This window comes from Mustela nigripes, chromosome 14, assembly GCF_022355385.1.
Source record: "Mustela nigripes isolate SB6536 chromosome 14, MUSNIG.SB6536, whole genome shotgun sequence".
Lineage (NCBI taxonomy): Eukaryota > Metazoa > Chordata > Mammalia > Carnivora > Mustelidae > Mustela > Mustela nigripes.
In genome coordinates this window covers 8,864,791-8,889,669 of record NC_081570.1, presented here as the reverse complement: position 1 = coordinate 8,889,669, position 24,879 = coordinate 8,864,791, and the positions used below count along the sequence as shown (strand labels likewise).

The window sequence follows — 24,879 nt, the reverse complement described above, 5'->3', positions numbered from 1 at the left end:
GATGGTTCTAGAGTCTATGAACACCAAAAGACCAGAAGCAAACGACTTGTCTGGGAAGTCAATAAAGCATTTTATTCCACAGGAAGAAAAATAACGACTCTGACATGAGGAACAGATGAAAGAGTCTTAACAGATCGGTGACCGTAAGTAATCATGTTTACACAGTAGAGAACCAGTTAATTTAATTTCAGGTTTTATCAAGCAGCTACTATGGTATTTTGAGGCACAGATGATGCTTTAAAAAAAAAGGTTGCCCTAGAGCCTTCTGAACATCCTGGTGAGTCCCCAGCAGGCCGCTGGCCCTGCCACAGAGGCTGGACACGGCTGCCTCCCCCTCAGGGGGTGCGCGGGCGCCTCCCTCAGGCCAGTGCTCCCAGCGGGCAAGGCCACAGCTCTGGCTGCCCTGCCCTGTGGGTTGGCCGACTGTGCTGGGTCGGGAATTAGGATGGCTTTTGATTTCTCCTTATCCAATTTCTCCTCATTCAATTTCTTTTACTTTTCTCAGAGAGAAACTGTGTATTTGGGACAGCATGAAAATCAGGAGAAATTATCATAACAAAGTCTTAGACATCACGGGCTAAACACCAATTGAAAAAGAAACCAGGCACTCAAGGGGCCTGGGGCAGGGCCTGCTTCCTTCAGGGCTTTGATTCTTTCCTGGCCAAGCAGGAGGCTCAGTCCAAGGCCCCTGAAGCCTTCCCCCGGGGGGCCCGCGAGGGCAGAGAGCCCCAGAAGCTCTAGCATCTTCTCAGGCTCCTCCGGGTGAGGACTTGCACAATCCACCGGCCGAGTGACTGTTTCTAGAGCCGATTAAAGTCAGAAGGGCTCTGGGAGGAGGGCACCACACGCAACACCTCTTGGTGGCCCGTGGGTAGCAGCTCTGCTCGGCGCAGCCCTCGGCGGGCTTCCTGCATCCCAGCTGCCACCAGGGGCTGAGGGCCGTCCGCTTCGGTCACACGAAATCCCACTGACTTCATTCCAGAAAGCGACAGAAGGCTCACGGAGGCAAACAATCAGCCCTTCTGAGTCTCATCTTTAGGAGATCGTGGTCTCCGGCTGGCGGTGGGTCACTGATGGCAAAAGTGGGGTACAGCTGGGGAGGCTGGGGGGGGGGCCCGTAGCAGGTGACACCGGGCCGCGCTGCTGTGGGTCTTGAGAGTGAGCGGAGGGTCGTGACTGCCCCCCAGCAAAGACAAACAACAAACCAAAATCCGCCCCAACCCTTCACGAGCCAAGTTCCGATTTTGCAGTCCACCAACTTAGAGCTCGTGAAGAAGACACAGACCTTGGAGTTTACGACGATCCCTGGAAACACTATTGGGCCAAAGCTCTCGAGCACTGGTGCTAACGCTCCCCTCCAGCTTCTTTGAAAACACACTCACACGTGCCCGCACATGCACACACATGTGCACACGTGCAGGGGAGGGCCAGTGAGGTGGACAGATCAGCTTCATCTGCGTCGCGGAAGGGTTTGGGTCAGGACTTCCAAACACCAAAACCTTCTACACATCCGCTGATGCTGTGCGTCTCGACCTCGGTTATGTGTGACGAGGCCATCGAGACCGATGAGTTTTGTCAAAATGAAAATTAAGAAATCACAAAGCTCGTCATTCATGCTGGAGGGAGCCCCCCCTCCCAGGGAAACAGCAAAAACAAGCCCCAGGAGAAAGAGGGCTCTCCTAGCAGGCCTTGCTAACTGGCTGGAACTTAAGACCAAGGACAAGAGATGTTCTAGCCAAATCTTGGTTCCATGAAAACCGGACAAAACAGCTTTTCTTAATACTCAGATTTCATTCCCTTTCCCGAGACTCTGTCCCTTCTCGTCTGGTGTTACCACTGCTGACCCCAGGGCTGTGCAGCTGTGGTACCTGCCTGTGGCTTTATCGGAAGGAAAGAGTCCTGGGACCTCCTCCCTGCTGTTGCCCAGAAAGGAGAGCCTTCTGAGTGGGGCCTTCTGAGAAGTCTGTGGATTTTTGATTTGTTAAAACAAACAGTTCTGTGAGATGTTTTTCCTTCTAAATCAACAGAGCCTACCAGTGTTTCAAACTGACCCTCTCTGATGATAACCCAAGAAAAACTTACAATGCTGGTGTGCATGAGTGTGCACACGCACACTTAGACCCACAGTGAACAGAACACAATTTACCTCAAAGTTGGGCAAGACTAGTCAGGAGAAAGCCAAACAGATGGAGGGAAAAACGAAGTGGGGGTGGGAAATAAGTAAAAGACGGGTTTCCAAGCCACCGTTCTGCTTCTCCTTCAGGGCCTGGCTCCGGCTCTGGGGCACAGGCTGCCCCACCTGGCCTCGGGGGCCCCGGGATTCCAAGGCGCCCACCAGAGCACCCCAGTCTCACTCAATCTTTGTTCCTGCGACTTCTCTGGTTTCCAAAACTAACACAGAACATTCTTCAACTTTCAAGAATGCCTTTTTATAGAGAGTACCCTGAATTAGATGTGTAGAATTAGTGCAATAAAAGATCCAATATAATTTTATATTACTTTACAGTTAACAAACCTTTACACACATCACAGGCCCTGTTCAGAAATGCTCCTATATATTTACAAACACACAGTTGTACCTATATACATGTTACCAAAATACAGGGCAATCTAAAAATTAGATTCATCTCAGTACACTTTTTTTTTAACGTTATTCAACAAAAACCTTTTGAAAATGATTTCCCCATAATCTAAAGTAACCCTCCACCCCACCCACAAATTAATATGGTTTCCACTTGTTCTTGTATCTTCCCCTTGTTTCTTGATATCGTCCCCCAAACCTTATTCTGGTTGGACTGAGGCCCAGCCGAAGGGCCTTTCCTCCTGATGGATCTGGGGTGTCTGGGAGCGTCTCTCGGGCAGCCGGGGCCTCTCAGGAATCCGGCTCCAACTGCTCTTGGTTTTCATTGAGTCTTAACATAAGCTGCTGTTCATAGTAAAGGCTCTTTGCATAGTTTATCTCTTGTGATAACTTGACAGCAAGGCCCTCGGATTTCACATGGACCTGGAGAACAGAACAGAATTAGTAACACGCCTCAGGGGTGTGGCCAAACAAATCCCAGGATGTGGACCATTCAACTGGCCCAGGCATCGGCTCCCAGCCTGGTGGCAGACCGGAACAGTATGGGTTTACTTTTTTTTTTTTTAAAGTAGACTCCACGTCCGGCATGGAGCCCGCTTTGGGGCTTGAACTCGCGACCTTGAGCTGAGATCCAGAGTCGGACCAGACTGAATTATCTGGGCACCCCTGGTATGAGTTTCCTTTTAAGAAAGATTCCCAGACAGGGCCCCTGAGTGGCTCAGTGGGTTAAAGCCTCTGCCTTTGGCTCTGGTCATGGTCCCAGGGTCCTGGGATTGAGTCCTGCATCGGGCTCTCTGCTCAGTGGGGAGAGAGCCTTTCTCTGCCTGCCTCTCTGCCTACTTGTGATCTCTGTCTGTCAAAGAAATAAGTAAAATCTATAAAAAAAAAAAAGGAAAGAAAGATTTCCAGGGCCTGTTCCTGGTGAATGCTGCTTCCAGATGTGGGGGTGGGGAGAGATTCCTGGAATCTGTATCTTTTACACCCCAGGTGACTGGGTGGCCAAGCGGTAGTCACCTGACATCTGGGACTCCCTGGAGGGGAGCACCGGCCTCAGCTCTGAGGCGGCGAGGGTCTGCTGAGGCTCAAGAGTGACAAGGAAGGATTGCACCATGGGGACCCACCTCTAACGTCCAGTGACAAGTCATAGAGGGACAAGAATGCCTAGTTGCTCCCTTGCCCTGAGAGGAGCAAAAGCGCGGCTGGGCAAAGCTCCCCACCATCGAGAGGAACTTGTGGAAACACTCAACTTCTGGGTGTTAACTCTGTGAATCTACCAGCCCTGATTTAAGCCAACGACCCCAGGGGAGCGTGCACAAGCCAAGCCAAACCCGACTGCATTCCTGAGCAGGGGAAGGTCGAGGGATTCCTGAGGAGAGAGGCCCAAGAAGGTTGGCTGTGGTTTCCGATCTGCAGAGGGAGCCAGGGGCAAGCAGGGCCATTTTGAAGGGCCCATCATTCTTGAATGTGGCTTTGAAAATCCTGGCATACCAGGTGAAAACTGAGCATGACTAACACCTCGGGCTCTCGCAGAGCCTGCGAAGAAGTCCGAGGACGGCGAGAGGTGGTGAGCTTCCCACACGCGCTTCTGCAGAGCCAACGGTTTCTCTGAGTGGAGGCAGCGAAGGGGTCTAGACCGCCAGCTCCGGAGTCACATCGCCCGGGCTTGTACCCCAGTTCCTCCCAGCGTTGCCCATATAATCTGGAGCGAGTCACGGGCCCAAACCAAGCCTCCTTACCAGGCAAGAGGGACCAATGGCACCGCGCCACATAACCCTCAGGAAACACTCAGTGTCTGTCCAGCGGGTCACACAGCTGATCCTTAATGCACGCTGGTGACTAATGGGAACGTTACTACTTGAAAGTCCTGCCATGACAATACTTTGTACCTTTTGGAGGCAATCTATCCATTTTATTTAGGAAAATTTATTTAGAATTTATTCTGGGGAAGGGCCTGTGCTAGACACTGCTTCTCCACAGAGAAAAACAAATCTGTGACTGTGACCCAGGAGAAACAGCCGAGAAGCCAGTGTGCGCGCTAACTCAGGGCCACGCACTGCAGAGTCCCGTTTTAGGAATAAAAACCCCCACGTGTCATGTGGGTAGGTCCTGACCACTCGCTACAGCAGCATTACTGGCCACACTGTTGTCGATGGGCAGGGGAAGCCCAGGGCCTGGGTCATTCCTGGTGGAGCTGGGAGCGCAGCATCGCCCCAGTTAACGCACAACGAGCTCCTTCTGTGTGTGGGACTGAGGAGCAGAACCCCCGGGGACTAAGAACAGCCCAGCATAAACCTAAAACGAGTGCCTGGTGAAAAGCGTAAGCCTTCGAGGGCTCTTTTCTGTCTCTTAACCACCGCATACACCCATTCGGGAGCTCAGGAGACCGGCCAGCGGCGCACTCACCATGGGCTTCTGGTGGGAAGGGCCAGGGATGGACACGCCACTGCTCGAGTTCACTGCCTTCTTGGTCACCTGCACGTACACCTTCCCGTGGTCTTTGGAGACGAGGCAGTGGTAGAGATCGTCGTATTTGACTTCCAGGAAGATGGCCTCTCGGTCCACATAGTCGCCCCTCTTCAGGAAGTAGACGGCTTTGGAGGAGATGAGCACACAGTAGCTGTCGATGTTCTCCACGGCGATGAAGCTGCCGAGAAAGGGGGAAAATCAGTGTGACGCCCCGAGAGGAGCCTCAGCCCCCCGATGGCGGGGCTGCTCCTGCTCACCGAGCCGACAGGAGGGGAGGAGGCGTGCTGTGGGCTCCTGACCTTGAGTCCAGGCTCCCCTACGTCTACTACACCGTGAGCCTCAGTTTCCCCATTGCAAGCTGGGAATAAAGGTGTCACTGACCTCCCGGGGCTGTACAGCACGGGGGCTCCCTACACGGGGCTGCCCGAGAAAGGCAGCTCGTGATGACCACCAACAGCATCACCAAGAGAAACTCTATATCCTGACACTGCATTGTTGGGCAGGGGGCTTTCGCAGGGAGAGCTTTTGGGGAGCATAAGGCACAGAGGACACATGACATTACCCGGGCTTTGCTGGACACAACAGAGGAAAATACAAACTTTTCACCACTGACAAAGTAGCTGCTGACAACGTTCACTGCTAATGAAGGGCGGTGAAGGCCGGGCCTGGAAGGCGCGGGCGGCCACGCCGGCCAGCGTGGCGGAGGTGCAGGGTGGGGGCAGGGGGACGACGACTCGGATTTAAACTCGGTTCCCAAGCGGGCGGGTGCGGGAAGGCGACGTCCGCCTCCGTCCTTGTTGAGGCTCTCCCGGGAGGCAGCCAGGCCTCGGCTCCACACCTCAGTGTCCGGGGAGGCAGCCAGGCCTCGGCTCCACACCTCAGTGACCGGGAACCCGGAGAACGCCGCTGCATGTTCAGAAAAGTCTAATAAATTAGAAAGTGCTTTCTGAAGCTGTGTCTTGCTTTGACTAATGTTCAGTCATTACTTGGAGGGGCAGTAGGGCCACTCGGAAAAAAATATCCCATTCCTCTTCCTCCATGGAGCTCCCAGATTTAAAGTGGAAATTTATGCATGTCAGACCTTTCAGCTCGGCTCCTGAATGAAGGGCAGTGACCCTTGGAAACGGCCACGGCAGCTCTCCGGGGCCTGGCCGCCTCCGCGGCATCTTGTGACAGCCCGCCACAATGGGGCGGCCACGTCGAAGGACAGCAAAAGAGACCAGATGACGGCAAGCATACTAAGAGCTGACGACAGGCTGGCTGTCAAGCTCTGGCCCCCTGGGACTTGATGTCCTGAGAGGAATTTCCAAACTAGCCGCTGAGCCGAAGCTCCCACTGGAACTGTTTGGGGACTGGGGTCCCACGATGGCTTTGTTTCTCGTCGGTCCCAGAACGGCTGCTGGGAGGGCGCCCGCCTGCCCGCTGGGCCCCGGCCACTTTCCTTTCAGACCTACGCCTCCCCACCTGACGGTCTCCAGGTCCCCACTTCCCCAGGAAGCCTCACGGAAATGTTCCACGCCCGCCCCCACCTTCGAATGCTGAACTGCTCACCTTCGAGAGCCCAGCCAGACACGGACGTGGCTCTCCAGGCTGATGCAGGAGCGGGGGGGGGGGAGGGGGTCCGCATCGCACACCCCCGCGTCTCTCTGAGCCCACCACCACCGAGTCAGCCACCCCCTACGTACTCAAGTAAGTATCCGTCTGTTCCAGTTGCCATTTTAATTACAGCCTTGCATGACAAAAATTGGGGTTTATTGTTCTATTCTAACTGGTTGGCAATGCCAAGAATGCAGACTTGTAAAGTCTCAATGCCAAAATCAGAACTACCCGGCAGCTTTTGGTGTTCAGGCCGCTTAGTGCAGAATTTCCCACATTCTAGGTTCTGACAGTATCAAGGCAGGAGCGTTATCGCTTAATCAAACTGAAAGGAATCTCCAACAGCTCCTCTGGGGTAGGGGAAGAAAGGAGAAACAGAGGGAGACAGAGAGAGAGAGACAGATGACAAAAGCATCCTGATGCAGACAGGAAGCACCACAGGCCCAGAACTTGCTGAGCAACTGACATGAAAACTGCAAACGGTCCATGGTTTCTGAGTACAGGTGGGCTGGGCATGCAATGGGCTCCCAAAGGAGACCCCAAAAGTGGCCGCTGCCTGGGGGTGAGAGCAGGAATGTGCATTAAAAATCCAACTGAGGGGCGCCTGGGTGGCTCAGGCGGTTAAGTGTCTGCCTTCAGCTCAGGTCACGATCTCAGGGTCCTGGGATCGAGCTCCGTACCGGGCTCCCTGCTCAGCGGAAAGTCTGTTTCTCCCTCTGCTTCTCCCCCTGCTTGTATGGTCTCTCTCACTCTGCTCATTCTCTCTCAAATAAATAAAATCTTTAAAAAATAAAAAATAAAAATCCAGCTGAGGTTATTTCCTCTCCTCTGGTCCAGTGCGGATGGACCTACCCCATGACCCTTACCCCCACTTGCACCTGTCTGGAACCTGCCGTAGCGGACACGGAGGCCCAGCCTCTAGAAAGCCAGGCCTTTCCATCCGGGCAGCTGCTCTCGCGCCCAGGCCAGGGTGGCTGACATTATTAGTGCACTTTCCACACTGGAACACTTTCACAGGCTTTCAAATAGACTCCTTTCCAAGATGCCACAGATGGCAAAGTCCTTAGTCCAGCCAGAGCTGCCGCGGGAGGAAGGGTGGCTCTGGGCTTGGAGGCTCGATGGTGGCACTTGTCACAGAGGAGGAAAGGCTGCCAGGCCGGGTGACTCTGCGCAGGCCAGCTGCCGTCCCTGTGGCTCGCTTTCTTCATCTGACAGAGGTGACGCTATCTGCCAGGTTCTTCACCAAGTGGCAAAGTCTAAAGAATTCATGGCCAGACCTCTGTTCTGTGCCCAGGGGCCCCATTCGGACCCTGAAGCCACCACCGGGAATCACACCCTCGACACGTGCATCAACTCTTTGAAGTCTTTTCAAATCAAGAGCAGATCAGAGCCGGTGCAAGTGAGAGGAGGAGAAACGGAGAGAGTGAAGCCATGGCCGGGGGCCGTGTCCCTGGAGCCGCCCGAGCAAGGACCCAGCGGCTGACACTGCAAACAGCTCTGCCTCTCTGTTTCCCTCCTGACGCGTGCCAACACCCCTACCGCCTGCCGCCAGTGCCCCGGGTTTCTTCCTCCTCCTCCTCCTCTTCGTCTCCTTTACAGCATCTAGGATGATTACAGCTCAGCTCTAGACTAGAGGTCCCCTGCTGTGGAGACAGATCCGAAACATGTCCCTCGTCTGTGAGAGGAGCCGCAGCTCGGGGTGACCGGAGAAGCCGGCCAAGGCAGCGCTCTCGGGCCTTCCCCTCTGCCAGCAGCACCGTCCTCTGTCCCTTTCTTCGGAGCCACAGCACTTTGTCCCTTCCGAGCCACCCACCTGCAGAAGCTGCTTCTCTCGGGAGGCGCGGTGTTTGCTCACACAGCTCACGGCGCCACGGCCGCCCTGGAGCTGTGTCTGGACACTGGGCTTCCCACTGTTCATTCTGGAACAAGCCCGTTTCACGCAGGGCTGCTCTTGGCCCACAAATGAAGGGACTGTGGTAAAACCTCACGGGATGGCACAGGACGAAAGCCAGTGTGGTCTCAGGGGGACCCTGGGCACACCCTTCTAGCCTCTGACCTGTTAAGAGCCCAGAGGTTCTCTGTGCACACACCCCCACAGGTCCCCACGCTCAGCATGTGCTCGGCCAGGCTGCTGCCCCTTCCTCCAGCCCCCCTCCTCCCTCAGCCTGCCTGGCACACTGGGCCACATCTCCATCCAGCCACACGGACAAGTGGCCCGGAGGTCACTCTCATCTCCTCCTCACTCCGACTCTGTATTTAGTCAGCGCTGATGCCACCTCCCCAAACCACCTCAGCTCTGTCCCCCCACTCCTGTTCGCAGCCACCATCTGCACTGGGGTCCCCCCACTATTGGCGTGGACCACGCCCATGCCCCCCCCTACTGCCTTCCTGTCGCGTGTCTCTGACTGTGATCCGTTTCTCTGCTGCCGGCAAGGTGACATTGTGAACATGTAATTCTCAGTGGGGTCCTCTTCAAAATCTCACCACTGCCTACAGGACAGGCGAGTTCAGTACAGCTCTTAGGATCTGGACTGTGGGCCACCTGCCACCACACCCGGCGGACCCCAACCATCCAGGAACTCTGCCGCCTCCACGCCTGTGCCCAGCACTAATCCTTCTCTTTGTTTGGGGCTTTCTCTCTCCTCTCCCAGGCACAATTCTCCTCATCCTGTTGGACCAGGTCAACCATCCATAGCCTTTCCTGGCTCTCCAAGCATAAATTAATCACTTCCCCTTGAGGCCTCATAACACACAGCTCACACTTCTATTTTTTCAAAGCAATCATACGTTATAGTTGGTTAGTAATACCGTCCTGCTTCCCCTGCCAGACTGCGAACTCGTCAAGGAAAGAAAAAAACTTCTCACTCGCCCTGGCACAGAGCAGCATTCGACACACTGACGCGCTAGGTAGTTTTACAAAATGACAGTGAATTTACATTGTAAGATCCAGGGGAGTCTGCCCGAGCACATGCAACTTTGTATGTTGGGACTGTATTTTACCCAGAAGTGAAGTTACAAAACTCTCTTGGAACTCTTGATCTAACTAATTACAGATAGAGTCAAGCCATTAACTTTTTTTAGCACAGCTGGCTGATCTGTCACATACAAATTTTCATTCAGGGGCATAGCAAAGAATGTCCAATTCCCTAAGTGTCAATGGTTATGGACAGATTATGATCCAGTTTGGAAAATGGAAGCAAATGAATTTTATCCCATTGCTCAAAAGGGTCTTTTGTTGTTCTCGTTTTCAAGCTGTATCTGCTGCTATAACGTTTACATTGATGGTTCTATGCTGTCAGAATCAACACTATAACCTGCGCTCTAAAAAAATTTCTGATTTCTGTCTCTATCTGCAATTTGTGAAGAAGGGTAGGCGAGACGGGAAATACCATAAGCAGTGTGGTTACAAAGAAGACAAGAAAGGAGAATCTGCTCCTGAGTTCATTCCTTTCTGTGCCCTCGATGTGCTGACCACGCGCCCATGCTTCCTTCGTCAGAGAAAGAACTGGTTTGGCTGGTGGGTTTACAGGCTGTTTTTCTGTTCTTTTTTTATACTTCTCTGTATTAAGAGGGAAAAAAAATCTCATAAATGTCACTTTCTGAAATGACATTTTGCAAATACAATCCAGTCGTCGAGCTCCAGAATAGTGCCAGGTCACGTGGGCGCCTCACAGGCACCCATTCTGATCAGGTTAAGAGCCACCTTAATGTTTACGATACTGGTATGTCACTTTGTCTGTGATCAAGTATTAGAAATAAAATAGTGACTTTTTTTCTTTTCTTTCCTTCTCTCTCTCTCTTTTTTTTTTTTTTAAATGAAAATGAGGTCTCTGGCTACAGATGAGATCCTAGTTATAAGGAAAAATTAATTTAATCAGATGGGACAAATTTTACTTTAACATCATCTTAACCCAGGATCCTATTTCATAACCCAAACTAAAAAGAATGGGAAGCAACGGTAAGTCTGCAACATACCAAAGAAACAGTCAATTCTTCTGAAACCGAAGCCTTTTCAGCTGGCTAGACCCGAAATCCTCTGTCAGTAACTATCTTTTTAATACTAATTAATTAAATAAAATGAAAAATTAAATGAAACTTGACCTGGGAGGACAAAGTTGAAGTGCCCACGGCGCTGGGGACTTTGTGGGGTTTTCACTACATCAGGAAGTAATTACACAACATTTTCCAGAAGTGAAACAGTGAGTCTAACTGGAAAAAAATGTGGAAACATTTAGTTAGAACAGTAGAGCAAGGTATTAAAGACCCTTTTAAGGGGTTAACTCTGAAGGAAAATATGCAAATAATTAGGTCTTTAAGTATGTTTTTAATTACAATTCTAGGATAAAAGTCAGAGGTATAATTTGGCACTTGTGTGCTTTTCTTGAAAACCCCTTTCTTGCAAAGTGAGGATTCTAATGTTCACGTCACCATGAAGACCCAGCCTGACAACCTAGGATACTTAAGAAAATTTGCTGGCTTCCTTGATGACTTCTTCCTTGTACCGAGGAAGGCCACGGTCATGTGCTTTCTTCAAAATTCACTGGCGAGATTTACCCACAACCTTGGGTAGCAACACATGGTTTTCATCTTTAGAGTCAAAACTCATTCATCCCAATATCTTTCCCCAGTTCATATGAATTTCAAGAGTTTCATGAAATCAATTTTACTGACTTCAGTTTGATTCCAGTTTCCAGCCGTACGTGGCTCTGTTTTCAATGTGCATGTCTCACTGAGAACAATCCTGGGTTAGCAGTACCACACAATTTCTCCCTTGTGTTTTTGGCGCATGCCATTCTACTGAAAATGAATTTTGTAAGGGCCAGAGACGGTTCGAACCAAGTAGGGGTGAGTGGGGGAGGAAATTGAAAGCACAGCGTACAATCATTTATAATCTCAACCTTTGGCCAAAAAACCCCCAAAAGATGGCAAGGTGAATGCGTATTACTATAATGCGACACCGCCACTCTCCAGCTATCATTCATTCAACAAATATTTACTGCAGGCCTACTATGTGCCAGGAACAATTCCAGGTACTAAGGATGGTCTAGAGAATGGAACAGACAGAAATCCCAGTGCTGCTCTGCCGGACCCAAGGAAGGACTCTCTGGGCCTGTCATCCAAAAGTTCCATCAGCAAAGCAGCATAACCGGGCAGCTGAGCCACTAAATCCTCCCCAAGGAGCAGGAATAGAAAGTCCTCCCCGGAGTGAAGCTTCCCAGGGAGTGTGGGTTTTGCAACGGTCTAGGCCCATGGGCCTAGACTTAAAAAGAAGCATGATACGGACTGAATTGTGTCCCTGCAGAATCCTTACATTGAAGCATTGAAGCCAGGAATTACTGTTAAATGATGTCACAACGGGTAAGGTCTCCATCCTACAGGGTTAGTGTCCTTCTAAGAGACACCAGAGCTCTTGCTTGCTCTTGCCGTGTGAGAACACAGCCAGAAGCTGGCCATCTGCAAGGCAGGAAGAAAGCGTTCACCAGGAACCAAACTGGCCAGTGCCTTGATCTTGGACTTCCCAACCTCCAGAACTGTAAGAAAATGGTGTTTTTTTTATGGCAGCCGGAGCTCAAGCCATGTAACACACCACCATCCTTAAAAGCCCTTCCAGTAACACTGCAGGGGGTTTGGGTTATACAAAACACATTTGGGAAGAAGCCATCCGATCCAGTAAGCAGCAAATGATTTCTGGACTTAATTTTTGATGTCTCCATTCAAATATTGCTATAAAAATAGGAGATGAGGTCAGCTTAGCACTGTCTCTAACAATGACAATAATGGCTATCCTGAACTAACCTCTGCCTCAGATACTCCTCCATCAACCCAAAAATACTCACGGCCCTCAGAGCCTTCCTGTCTTAGCTTTAGCTTAAAGGATATGATAAATAAGCATTAAAAGAAATTAAGCAAGCATTTTGCTACTCATTAGGCATAACCAAACACCTTCTGACCGGTGGTTCTAATACCAACTTAAGTCACAGAGCCTTTTCTGCTAAAAGGGTGTCTGCAGGGGCGCCTGGGTGGCTCAGTGGGTTAAAGCCTCTGCCTTCAGCTCAGGTCATGATCTCAGGGTCCTGGGATCGAGCCCTGCATCTGGCTCTCTGCTCGGCGGTGAGCCTGCTTCCTCCTCTCTCTCTCTGCCTGCCTCTCTGCCTACTTGTGATCTCTGTCTGTCAAATAAATAAATAAATAAATAGCCTTTAAAAAGGGTGTCTACAGAATCTGCTAAAATAGCGATATACTGAGAGCTATCATATCAACTTGAAATAATTTCACTAACTGAAAACACCGCAAGACCCAAGGTATGTAAGGCTTAGCATTCAAAGAGTAACAAAACAATGTTTTAAAGATCGCTTTTCTTTAGTTTTCAGCTACTAGTGGTCTGCCATCTGTTTATCTGTTTTGTTCTGCAGCAAACAGCAGAACATCAGAGCTCCGGAACATCTTACACAGAAGAAAAGCCTCAACGTTGAGAACGTTTTACTCCTTATCTTCTCTTTGAACACACCAGGAAGGGACTGCCATTTCCGAGAAACAAAGCACTTGGGTCCCGCTGCAGAGCTCAGTTTGAGAACCCCTGCTTTGAGTTAAAGACTCTGGACAAGCAGTTCTACCGACACCTGTAGGATGTTTGGGCCACGGAATCTTGGACAGGTGCCAGGGTCTAAGAGACACGGCGCACTCGGGACGAGAGAAATGTCTCAGACTCCGAGACAGAGGAGACAACAAGCTCAGGGAGCCAACAGGGCCGGTGTCCCACTTACAATTCATCTTGAATGTTGTCTGTCAGTTTGAAGAGCTGCTCCTGCCCCTCCGCCTGGCTCTCCGAGTAGCGGGGCAGCAGCCCCTGGGGCCCGGTGCAGCAGCGCGGCTTCCGAACCCTCTGGGCTTGAGTCCTGCACGGGGAAGGGAACATCAAGCAGGGAGGTTAGGTGTTATGGTTAAAGGATCTCCCTTCCTCATCCGAAATAAAAAGCACTCCATCATACAAGGCACACTCTGGCTTTAGCGACGGGCAACAAGCTGCAGCCTCACCTGTGAAGGCACTAGGAGGGAGCTGCTGGAGACTCCAGTTTTGTTTTGAAAGATTTTATTTATTTATTTGCGAGTGAGAGCGCCCGCAAGCAGAAAGAGAGAGAGAGAGAGGCAGGCTCCCTGCTGAGCAGGTGACCCCCGCCCCCAACACGGGGCTTGATCCCAGGACCCCAAGATCCTGACCTGAGTCAAAGGCATCTGCCTGTCTAGGCAACCAACGGAGGCACCCAGGTGCCCTGAGACTCTGGTTTTGACGAGAACCCTGCCTCTGCCGTTTCCTGACTGGGCGACCATGGACAACCGAGTTAGATTCTTGAACACCAGGTTCCAGTTTTTCCATAAAATAGGAGGACACATACCCCACGGACAGCTCACGGAGCCTGTGCCGGATGGGATGGGGGCTAGCTACCAGCGACGGCTCCTGCTGTTGCTGTTATTGAAACTTCTACTTGGGAAAATCCCACTTTTCTAGGAATCTTTAGGAGAGGCACCTCTCTGGACTTGGAAGGGCCAGGAAGAACAGTGTGGGGGACCGGGCATCTAGGAAGCACATGCCAGGATTCTGGATTCTTGGGAGGGCCTGGGCATAGGAATCCTGGGAGGGCGAGGAGAGGCTCCATGGACGGGGCCCAGGCCACAGTCTGGGATTCTGCAGCGGCTCTAACTCATGCCATTCGGCGGTAGGTTGCCCAAAGGAATCTGCTTTGCCATGGCTTTCAGGGTAGGCTGATGTTGTCTTTTTCCACAAACCATATACGGGGTAATTGATAAGTACTTTTCGGTGTTTTCCTAGAAACAGGAGTCCGTATTTGTCTTGGAAAGGCTGTGCATATTTCAGATGACTGATAAGAGTGTGCCGGTCTGTCCTCGGCCTTGTACTCGCTGTACTTTTCATTATTTGTTCCTGGATTCCACTGAAGCAAAACATCCCTCTCTAGACACAGCGAACAGAGAGGAATAAGGCTTGAATCAGCACTGAATCAGCCTTCTGAGCCATGCACTAATAATGGCAGTGCAGAGACCTACTTGCACAGAAGTAGGGCACAGAAGTACCCTAGAGGGCAAACTGGGGTAGTAATACGGACAGAAACAGCCAGAAGCTTGCCACAGGCCATGCAATGACGTAGTGGCGAAACTGGGACATTGCGAAGTGCTCCTGGGCCCAGGTCAACGCTCCGCTCCGGGCCGTGATGCGTGCAGTCCCACACCTGGTTAATGTCTGACATGTGCCAGAGCCAGAAATCCAGTAATACATTTGTACGAGTTCTGGACTAAGGATGCCCTAGATACCACTAATGTAAGGAGATTGGTTAGAAGTTTCAGTGATCTGTACTAAGGGAATGGGTAAAAAAAATTTTACACATACTTACATATGCCCACTATACATAGTCGCAATTTCTTCTTCAAGATTTAGGCCCTTTAAGTGTTGTTGGCCTCAAGATTGGGTTGGCCAATTACATGCTCACCCTTGACTGAAGGTGGGAGAGCAGTGCACGGAGCTGCTGCAGGGCCACAGTGGAGAAGCCGGCCAGCTGCTGCTTGGGGGATGCTGGCCAAACACGGGGAGGGAGCGCGGTACCCTTTCCCGGGCAGCAAAGCCCTGCTTTGGTCACCTTGCCTGGGAGACAACTACTGTCATTCTAAGCCCTGCCCAGGGAGGGCTGATGAAGGGTCCTTTTCCCAAGGCGTCTTTCTCTCTACTATCCTGTTGCCCATGAAGTTCCTGGAAGAGGTTCAGGCTATTGGGGTAGAAGCCCAAAGGCCCCTCCCTCCAAGAGGAACAGGACGGGGCCCATTCCCCACAGTTTGCCAATGTTAAGATTTCATCCTGACACTTCTCACCCCATCTTCCCAATCCACTGGGAGGTCTGCGGGTTCAACACTCACACAGAGCCCCACTGCAACAACTTCTCCATCTCTATTTATAACTAGCGAACCATCTCCAGATGTGCAATGGATTATGACAACAGTCTTGTAATTTATTCTATTTGCACCCTGTCTGTTCTCCTCACAGCAACGAGAATGATGCTCTTCAAATACACGTTAGACCAAGCTAGCCATGTGTCCCAAGTACATTTGCTTCACATCCCACTTAGATAAAACATTTGCTTAATTGCTAGGCTCCCCACCTGGAACATCCATGAAAAGGACTTTGTTTCAGTCACTGCTATCCTGGATTGAGAACAGTACCCGGTTCGTGGTTGAAAACAATAAACACGAGTTGAGTAAATGAATGAATGCAATTGTTGGCGGCAGGGGGCAGGACAAGGGCCATTTTCACTGGAACTCAAAAGTAAAAGTGGTGTACAAACTTTGGTGGAGAGTTTGAAGACCAGAGGTTCTGAGCCTTGTAGGTCGACAAAGTTAAGGCAAAATATGAACCAGCTAGAATTATATCTTCCAGAGAGAAGGATCAAGGGTGTGTTTATACATACACTGGTCAAAACGAAGGACAGGGCAGGAAGGCATAGTCATGAAATTAATGCCTTCGCTAACACATGTACTTTCCCTAAAAGAACAATCTTTTCATTAGTACCCAAAGTGGGAACAGCCTGCTACCAGCGAGAGGAAGACTACAAGTCCCAAATTTCTCTGGCGGGATCCAAAGAAGCCAGAGAAGTCAAAGAAAGGAGGCTTGTTTCTGGACCTGAGCTCCCGGAAGTCGCATCTTGTAACAACTACAGAACAGTAGTGCCCCGTGTTATCGCATTATCAAATAGCTGTTCGGTGCATATAGTTATCTCTTTATTCCATGGCATCCCTCAGAATCTGCCCCAAATTTCACTGACTCAGCCTCACCTCCACTCCCGACACATGTCTGAAGTAAACTATAAGCCCATCCAAACACCAGAGAACTGGAAAGTCAAGTAGCTCCCTTGTGGGTCTATACGGCCTATCCGTTAAGTTTCTTATTTGTCTTCCCCAACAGGTTGCAAAGTGTCTTCCCACTTCCAAGGTCCTCGTTCTGTGACCAACCAACCACCACGGACAGCTGGCCATAGCATTCAGACACAACTGACTGGACCAGCCCACTGTGGCATTCAAGGCTTATTTTTCACGTGGACATAGAAGAAAAAAAGAGTTCAGCTTTGTCCTGGAAGGAAACAGTCTTCCCTTATAGTCTCATAACTGTAGGGGCTGCTAGAAGGTGTGGTTTAGAGATACTCTTACAAGGAGCACAAAGGTGTTAAAGGAATTCTTCCCCAAATCTCCTATTTCTTTGTTGCTGCTGGTACCTCAAAAACTATCCTTTCTTCTCCAAAACTCATCTAGAATGTTAACTTCGAAAGCCCAAGCTGGAGGCTGGTGGCAGTATGTGCACGCGCACGCGTTTGCACGTAAAGTCGCTGCGTGTGAACAAACCTGGCACCAAACTTAATCAAGTAATTATGAACGAAAGTCCATAAGCTAGTGTTTTCAAACCTTGTAAGCCAGCAAAAACTTTAAAGTGAACTTCTCCACTGTGGGCCACTGGGTGATGGAACTGTTTTGTCCATCTGTTGACGAGAGCACTCTAAATTCCAATAACCCTTTGAAACCAGTGGGGCTATCGGTAACAGCAATCCTGTTTGTTCATCTGTTGTGACTCAGGTTCACGGCGTGTCTGTTTCTGAGACACAGTTCTTAAGTCACTTCCCTGCATTCGCGCTCCCTGGGAGCCTAGGAGCGCCTGGAAGGAAAGGACTCCACTCTCTTTTAAACCGCGTTTTAAGGTTCGGCTCATCATTATCCTTGGTTCAAGGCCCACTGTCATCATTGACCTTTTCTTTCTTTATTTTAGATGGTATAATAAACATCCGGGAAACCACCATCCCCAACCCACAAACGCCATCATTGACCATAACCTGAAGGTCTTCTGTGTGGTCCTCTGCTGCTCCTTCCCACCCCCTGTTCCTCCCCCACCTAAGACAGCCACGATTCTAAATCTTGTACTTCGCATTCCTCTGCGTCTCTTCTTCCTGTAGTCTTAGTACCTGTCAACATACGCTCTGGTAGAGTCTCATTATATTCTTTGGCTTTAGCTGTTCTAGTCTTTAAAAGGATGTCACTGCCTTTTTATGTTTGGGGGCTTACTTCTTCCTTTTAAGTCACACTGCTAAGATTCAGCCCTTCTTTCGTGTGCATTTTTAACCCATTTATCGTACTTGCTTATTTCTCTCACTCCATCGTAAGGATCTATGATTCATCTGTTTCCCTGTGGATGGTACATGGGCTATTTCCAGGTTTTGCTATTACACACAAGGCTGCTATGAACATTCCTGTAAATGTCTCCTGATGAAAGGAGGGAAGAATTGCTTCGGGTACATATATTCAGGAGGTATTTGCTGGATCATCAGGCATGAATGTTCACCTGACAAGACGATTTAGGTTGTTTTCTAATCTACACTCCCACCAACAATGCACGGAAGAAAGCCGCGCAATCCATATCCTTCCCAGCACCTGGTACCATCTAGGACAACCCGTCCAATAACACAGCCTCTCGTCTAGTACGGCTACTGACCAACTGGAAAGTTGCTAGTGTGAGCAAGGAACTGAATTTTTACTTATTTATTTGGAACTGAATTTTTAAAATGTAATTTAAATTAGGGGTGCCTGGGTGGCTCAGTCACTAAGCATCTGCCTTCAGCTCAGGTCCTGATCTCAGGGTCCTGGGATCGAGTCCCGCATAGGGATCCCCGCTCAGCAGAAAGCCTGCTTCTCCCTCTCCCACTCTCCCTGCTTGTGTTTCCTCTCTCACTGTGTCTCTGTCAAATAAATAAATAAATAAATAATAAAATAAAGTAAATGTAGTTACAATCAATTTAAATTTAAACTGCATGTTAAACAGTACTGGTCTAGATTCTCAAGGTTTGGTTACTCGAATGGATACAAAATGGCACCCTGATTTTTTTTTTTTAATATTTTAAATATTTATTTGAGAGACAGAGTGCGAGAGTAAGCAGAAGTGGGGGAGGCAGAGGGAAAGGGAGAGGTAGACTCCTTGCCGAGCAGAGAGCCCGATACGGGTCTTGATCCCAAGACCCTGAGATCACGACCTGCGCTGAAAGCAGACATTCAACTGACTGAGCCAACCCAGCCGCCCCTCCTGTTGTTTCCTTCTCATGCCTACCTTTCTTTTTCCACCTAAAGGACGGTGGTGGCCATTACAGGAAATGGAGCAAGTGGATGCTCGAGTGGGAGGGTCGTCTTCTAAGGTCAGCTGGCCCACCACTGCGGGGCCAACCTCTGGCTTCCTCTGCTGGCCTTGCTCCCTATCCCTAGGTCACCTTCCCTGTCGGGGTGTGCTGCTCCTTGGGCAGGGTCTTGGCACCCTGGCCCCGGGGATGACTGACCCTCCACTACACAAGACATGGCAAAACCCCGCCCACTCACCTCTCATTAGTTGACGGTGTCTCTTACTAACGCTTGACATAAAAGATGGTTTAAAACACAAGTCTGTTTAGTGCATATGCAGCAACTCTGCCTCCGCAAACCTTTGTTTAGCCAAAGGTCTGTGGTGTATTTAATTGCTGCCAGCTGGGGGTTTGTCGGCCATTTTAAGCTCTCAGCTGCTGTGGTTTATAAATTTCACAGTGTATAGAAAGAAGCAGGCCTTCCAGTCAACCAGCTAATCCAAAATGTCAGCACCAAATGAACTTGAGCTTTGAACTCCATGAAAATGTCAGAGAGTCGGCTGTGCGGCATGGAGGACTCTTCCCCCAGGGAAGGGGCTGCTGATACAGTGGCTGATACACGGCAGATATCCACCCGGTGAGCGTGATCGGTACAGAGTAGGTCTGCATCTGGTTGCTGCCGTCTGACACACACTGGCGGCCTCGAACCGACGATGAGGATAATGAAAACAATTCACGTCGTTTTCTTTAAGCAACAATAAATCCAAACAAGGTGACACCGGGAGATCTAACCAGTTCCACTTGGGTTGATCTTGCCTTTCAGCCCGAGGGTCAACAGTGGCCACCCATGATTTGTTCTTCATTGATCTGATGAGTAACTATGTCATAGCTCGATTGGTTGAAGACAGATGCTGTACACACAGACCCATACCCCCGTACAGCTTAAGTTAAGCTATTAGTCGGCTGAGAAATTTGTCATGGCCAATGTCTATCAACCAAGGGAGGTTCAAAAACAACCAGTAAATGAGGAGAAAGTGTATGTGTCAGACACGTGACTTCCTACTACAACAGAATGTTTATTCACCCGATGACTGCCATCTTCCTTGGGGCTGTGTGTACTGACCCCGACAGAGTGATGGATTGTGCCTGCATTTACTTGATGTGTGTGTCCGAGACTTTTGTTTTAATTAAATATCTTACAGATATATACTGTGCTCAGCTGAGCACAAACAGTTAAGCTCAGAACAGAAGGTCAACCCAGACTATCTCTTCAAATATGGTTAATGGATGACAGCTCCAAGATACCGGGATTCTTGACTGAGTGGTTCAACCAAACATTTGTCAGTTCTCTAAAAGGACTCAACAGTCTGTCTAAACAATACTCAGCCCCGGAACGGAGTTTAACCGACTGGTTAAAGCTGCCCCCCATACCTACTGTGGTCGTGTCTGGAAGTTCAGGAAAGCCCGCCGCACCATGAGTCCCACCTCAGCCTGACCTCTAGCCCTCTCGTCCCTACTGTGCTCACTTCCGAAGACTAAGTGGGAAAGCATTTTCCCCCCACGGATTTTACTCCTTTCAGTGGAAACTGTAATCAGAGGAGATTCTGTGAGAGGATGAAGGCCTCTAACATTTGGCTCAGTTCACATGAGAAATTCGTCCCCTCAGTTCCATGACAAACAGAAATCCACTTTCTAGAACCTACTGAGATAGCATTCAATCCATTGGTTTACTAATAACTGCTGAGCTCTTGCTGCACTGAACCTTGAACCCAGAAGATTGCACCAAATATTCAAACCATTGTAGCAAATGCTGCGACAATTTGGATTCTCAATGTGAAAAACATAAGTTGGACAGAATGAAACCAAGGATCCAAAGTAAGGCAGCCGGAAAAACGAGCTTGCTCCGAGCCCTGGAAGGGCATGTGTCTTCCTCTGGCCCCACATCCCCACCCCATGTAATGACTTTTCCTGAGCTATCACCAACAGAGGCTAGTGCCAGGCCTTTGGGAAGACAGGGATGAATCAAGTTTCCAGGGACCCTGCTGGAGTCTAACGTAGAAGATAAGCAGAAGGCAGCAATTCTAATGCAGCGGGGGGTGGGGGGGCACCCGGGGAGTGGCCAGGCTCCGTGGCCAGGTTTCTTGGTCAGAACCCCAGTTCCACCACTTACAGTGACCTGTGGCAAGTTAACCTCTTGGGGCCTTGGTTTGCTCATCTGTAAAATGGGGATGCTAATAATGAGGTTGTTGTGAGGAGTAAATAATGTGTCTAAGTGCTCATAACAGTGCCTGGTACGTGACAGGTGATCAACAAAACGCTGCCTGGGACGGTGACGGCGACGAGGACGTACCCGTGGAGCGCGCCGTGGGTACCAAGGCAGGCCCTTACCTAGCTTAGGTCGCTGAAGCCGGGATGGGCTTGGGTCCAGAAGCTAATCCTTCTCAGTTAGTTTTCTTTTTGGCGAAACTGCTTTAGACAGAAATATTTCCCTTTTCCTTCTGCTTTCTTGTTAACATTCTACTTCCTTCTCTCTAGAGTTCCACATTGTATTGTCACAATTGAAAAATGTGGGAAAGATGCTGATTCATGAAATCGTTAGCAATTACATTCCTATCGCCGTGAAGGTTTCAGTAATTCGACATCCTGCAGTGGGGACATTTCCTGGGCTGGGCTCTCTCCCATCAGTGGGATTCACACCTGACTTGTTTATAGGGGTCAAGGCTTCCTATAACCCAACACATGTTTTGGGGACCCCATGACATTACAACGGTGACAGCTGGTAGGACTCATGCCAACAGATAGGCCTGCGGGGATTTAACCTCTAAGAACAACACTACTGGAAAGTTTCTTTCCTGGAGGCAACTAACTGCCTCGGAGGTGAGCCTACCTGTTCATGAGGCTGGGGGAGGGGCAAAGCCAGCGGCTTCATTAAGATTTCCAATCAAGTGGCTAACATTAGTTAGATTATGGCCTGATAGAGCCTCGGATTTCCTAAAATTAAAATGCCTTTCTGTATGCATCCAGGGGTTGCTTTTTTGTTCTGGTTTGGTTTTTGTTTTTTAATAGCAGACAGCTAAAAAGTGGTTTGCGACTTTCAACATCATTACAGAATCGAGGTATTTGACCACCATAAGCTTTGTTTGTGTTCTAAACACAGCGTTCTGAATCAGGATGTAACAGGAATCTCTCAAGCCACTGGCAAATTCCTTGCTAACCTGTCACCTCAAATGTCAGTCCCAAGATATTTCACCTGGGCCGGAGCACACAATTCCTGGTAAACTTGATTTTGTGGCCAGTTGATAACAAGCTGATTAAACCAATAAATCAGATCTTTCCAGACTGATTTCTGGCAAATGATTACTAATTTCTTCCTTTAATCTTTATATTATCTACCTTCTCCCAAAAGTTGATCTCTTTTAAGAGAAAGATGAAATTTCGGAGAATGGTTGCACGGGGAAGAACACAAGCCTTTGGAAAAAGACACAGACTGAAATCCCAGTCCGTTCACTTATTCAGTGAGTGATCTTGAAGAAGTTACTAGATTGCTGGCAGCCTCAGTTTGTTCATCAACAAATGGGAATATGAAACTTGCTTGCTTGATTGATAATGCCGAGATAACACACGAAGAGAACATAACACAGTGCCTGGCACACAGCTCCTCATTAAAAGTTGTCTCCCTCTCCCCTACCCTTATTCAGAACTCTTGGGTGTTTCCTCAATGGAAAATACCAAAATGCACAATGTTTAAAGTTTAGATTTAAAATGGAAGCCTGAAAATCACTGCGGAAACTTGATTTGCTGAATCTGTACGAATGACGCAAAAGCAGTGGGTGGGGTGATCGGATGCACAGGTGTCCGCGGGAAGGAACAGCCCTGCCCGAGGGGGCACTCACCTGGTTGGCACCATCCATCCTGTGTCCTTAAAGAGCTGGAGCTAACCCACTGCGTGGCTCATTAAACCACACTAAATGGCAAAGTCTAAAATTGGAACGGGGAATTTTGGAACATTGTCATTCATCACAACAGAGGTTTTTTAGAACGTTTCAGTGGCAGAACGCTTTCCCTAAATGACGTTTGTAAGATAACCTGCCTACACCCTGAAAACGGGGCTGGGGACGGGCCCTCAGCATGGCTCACTCCCGGCCCGCGGCCGCTCCATGCTCCTGTGCGGAGGGCCTGCCCCATGACCACAGCAGGAATGGGGTGCGGCAGCCTACCTAGGGGCTGCTTGTCATTTGTTTGCTTGTTTTTTTCAAACCCACCCCTTGATCCAGGCCGGAAGTTCCGTACGACCTTCTGACATCAGGCAGAGTATGGGTGGTGGGGAGTGGTGGTGGAGAAGGACAAAGAGGGAACAGGAGGAGACGCCTCAGAACCAGACCAGATGCAAGATTAACTAACACCCGTCAGGAGACTCAAAGTTTCCCCACAGCTCCCACACTCCCAGGGACAAACAGGCTCTGTTTCAGGCCCTGAGCTTCGCCTGGAGGTCGTAGAGGGTCACACTGAGACCCTGGGAGGATAACGCCCCCCCCCCCCCGCCCCGCAGCCACCAACCTCTCCCAGGGAGGGGGCTTGCGTTCTGAAGCCAGCCGTGGCCTGGAGCGCAAGCTAAGTGTCAAACAGAATCAACATGGAACCAGAGTTTTCTGTCCAATGCACTGTTCAACCGCAGCACCCCTTGCAGTTCTCGGCACAGGCAGACACAATAAATGGACCGATGACCACCAGACTGTGTTGGCACCGGTGGCAGGAGGGCAGGAGCTGCTGCTGCTGCAGCTGAGGCAGCAGGGGGGTGGGCGGGGGTAGTCTAAGCTCGAGAAAGGTGGGGACTTGGTGACAGATGACCCAGGAACCCCCAGAGCACAGGCACACGGGTCCTTCCCTCACGGGGGTATGCCACAAAGTTACTGCCTCAGTGGTGTTCTCCCAGGGAGCCACGGGACAGCCACCTGATGGCCCTGGGGGACCACGTATCCTCTGCACTCTTCCAACAGAAGGAAGAGTGGGGCCTGGCCCTCCTGAAGCTGTTCAGAGGCCCCGTGTCCTCCTGTCTCGACACTCAGTGCTTACACAGCTCAGAACCTTCCAGCCAAGGTGACTGATTCTCTGTGCTAGCTCAAATTCCAGGGAGAACTCTGTTCAAAGGCTTGTTTTGTACGGCTTCTATGAGCTCAGTCCTAAGTTTCAGTCTTTGACCTAGAAACAGAAAGGAAGCGGCCCCTCCATGACCCCCTCATCTTTCTGTGACCAGCTGGTGCTTTTTTATTGTTTGTCATCAAACGGAACCTGCGGCGGAGCCTTCCCAGAAGCCAGGGCCACCTCTAGTCAAATCTGGCCCTCCGGCAACAAGAGATGGCACCTTCTCTTTGAACTTGGGTCAGACTGGCTCGGGCCCATCGTTCTGGTGGCCTCAAGAGTATCCTGGATTTTCAGGCAAAAGAAGAGATTTTTCCTGCCCTGGCTCTTGCCACAGCAGCTGGGTAGAAAGCCGGAGCTAGAATAAGGCAAGGAGAACCTCTACGTGTCGGAGTGGGGAGTGGGCTCCACGGGTTCCATGGCGTCCCTTCTCTGTGGACAGGACAGAAGCAGGACACAAGCTGGCAGCTCCGTGATACCCTTGGGGGCCCCTACAAAAGCTGCGTGTCTGGCTGGTGCCGTGACATTCGAGCCGGGGACAAAAGATTGTTCTTTATTTGGCGATAAGAAGGTCACGCTGCTTTATAATTAAACGCTGCCAGTGTGAACATGAATGGGACTGATCGCCACAGTCCATCAACCCTTGGCAAACTGGTTTGTTTGGTCTGGACAGCAAGCAACATTCCACACTACTGGATTTTTTTCCCTCCCAGCTCCCCTGTGGGCCCATCACCCCCCAAACCTTTTTTTAAAAAAATTACAATCTGTTCTGCTGTCTCAGGTTACATTCTGTAAATAATAAGCAACACTGATGAAATGCAAAAAGCTGAAAATTTGTAAAAGCAGAAAGATCTGCAGTGTGTCCCACATCTGTGTCACATTAAACACTGCACTCAACAGATCCGTGGATTCCTGTCTAATCAGCGCATGAGGGCGACGTGGGCTGGA

The 24,879-nt window shown here is 50.0% G+C and overlaps 1 protein-coding gene across 7 annotated transcripts in view; it reads right to left on the bottom strand.

The window, feature by feature from the left end:
* Nucleotides 1-2,473: 2,473 nt before the first annotated feature.
* The window catches only part of VPS13D (vacuolar protein sorting 13 homolog D), a 249,077-nt gene continuing 226,671 nt past the window's right edge, over nt 2,474-24,879 (bottom strand). For 4 of the 7 annotated variants that reach the window (XM_059375825.1, XM_059375826.1, XM_059375827.1 and 1 more), the window contains 3 exons: nt 13,408-13,539; nt 4,985-5,225; nt 2,474-3,004 (listed from right to left, as the gene is read on the bottom strand). In XM_059375825.1, coding sequence (XP_059231808.1) covers nt 2,873-3,004; nt 4,985-5,225; nt 13,408-13,539 — 505 coding nt within the window. In that variant the 3' untranslated portion in view covers nt 2,474-2,872. Of the gene's footprint in view, nt 3,005-4,984; nt 5,226-10,744; nt 10,853-13,407; nt 13,540-24,879 lie in introns of those variants that run through there. The other 3 variants (XR_009399590.1, XR_009399591.1, XM_059375829.1) reach the window with 2 other exon arrangements.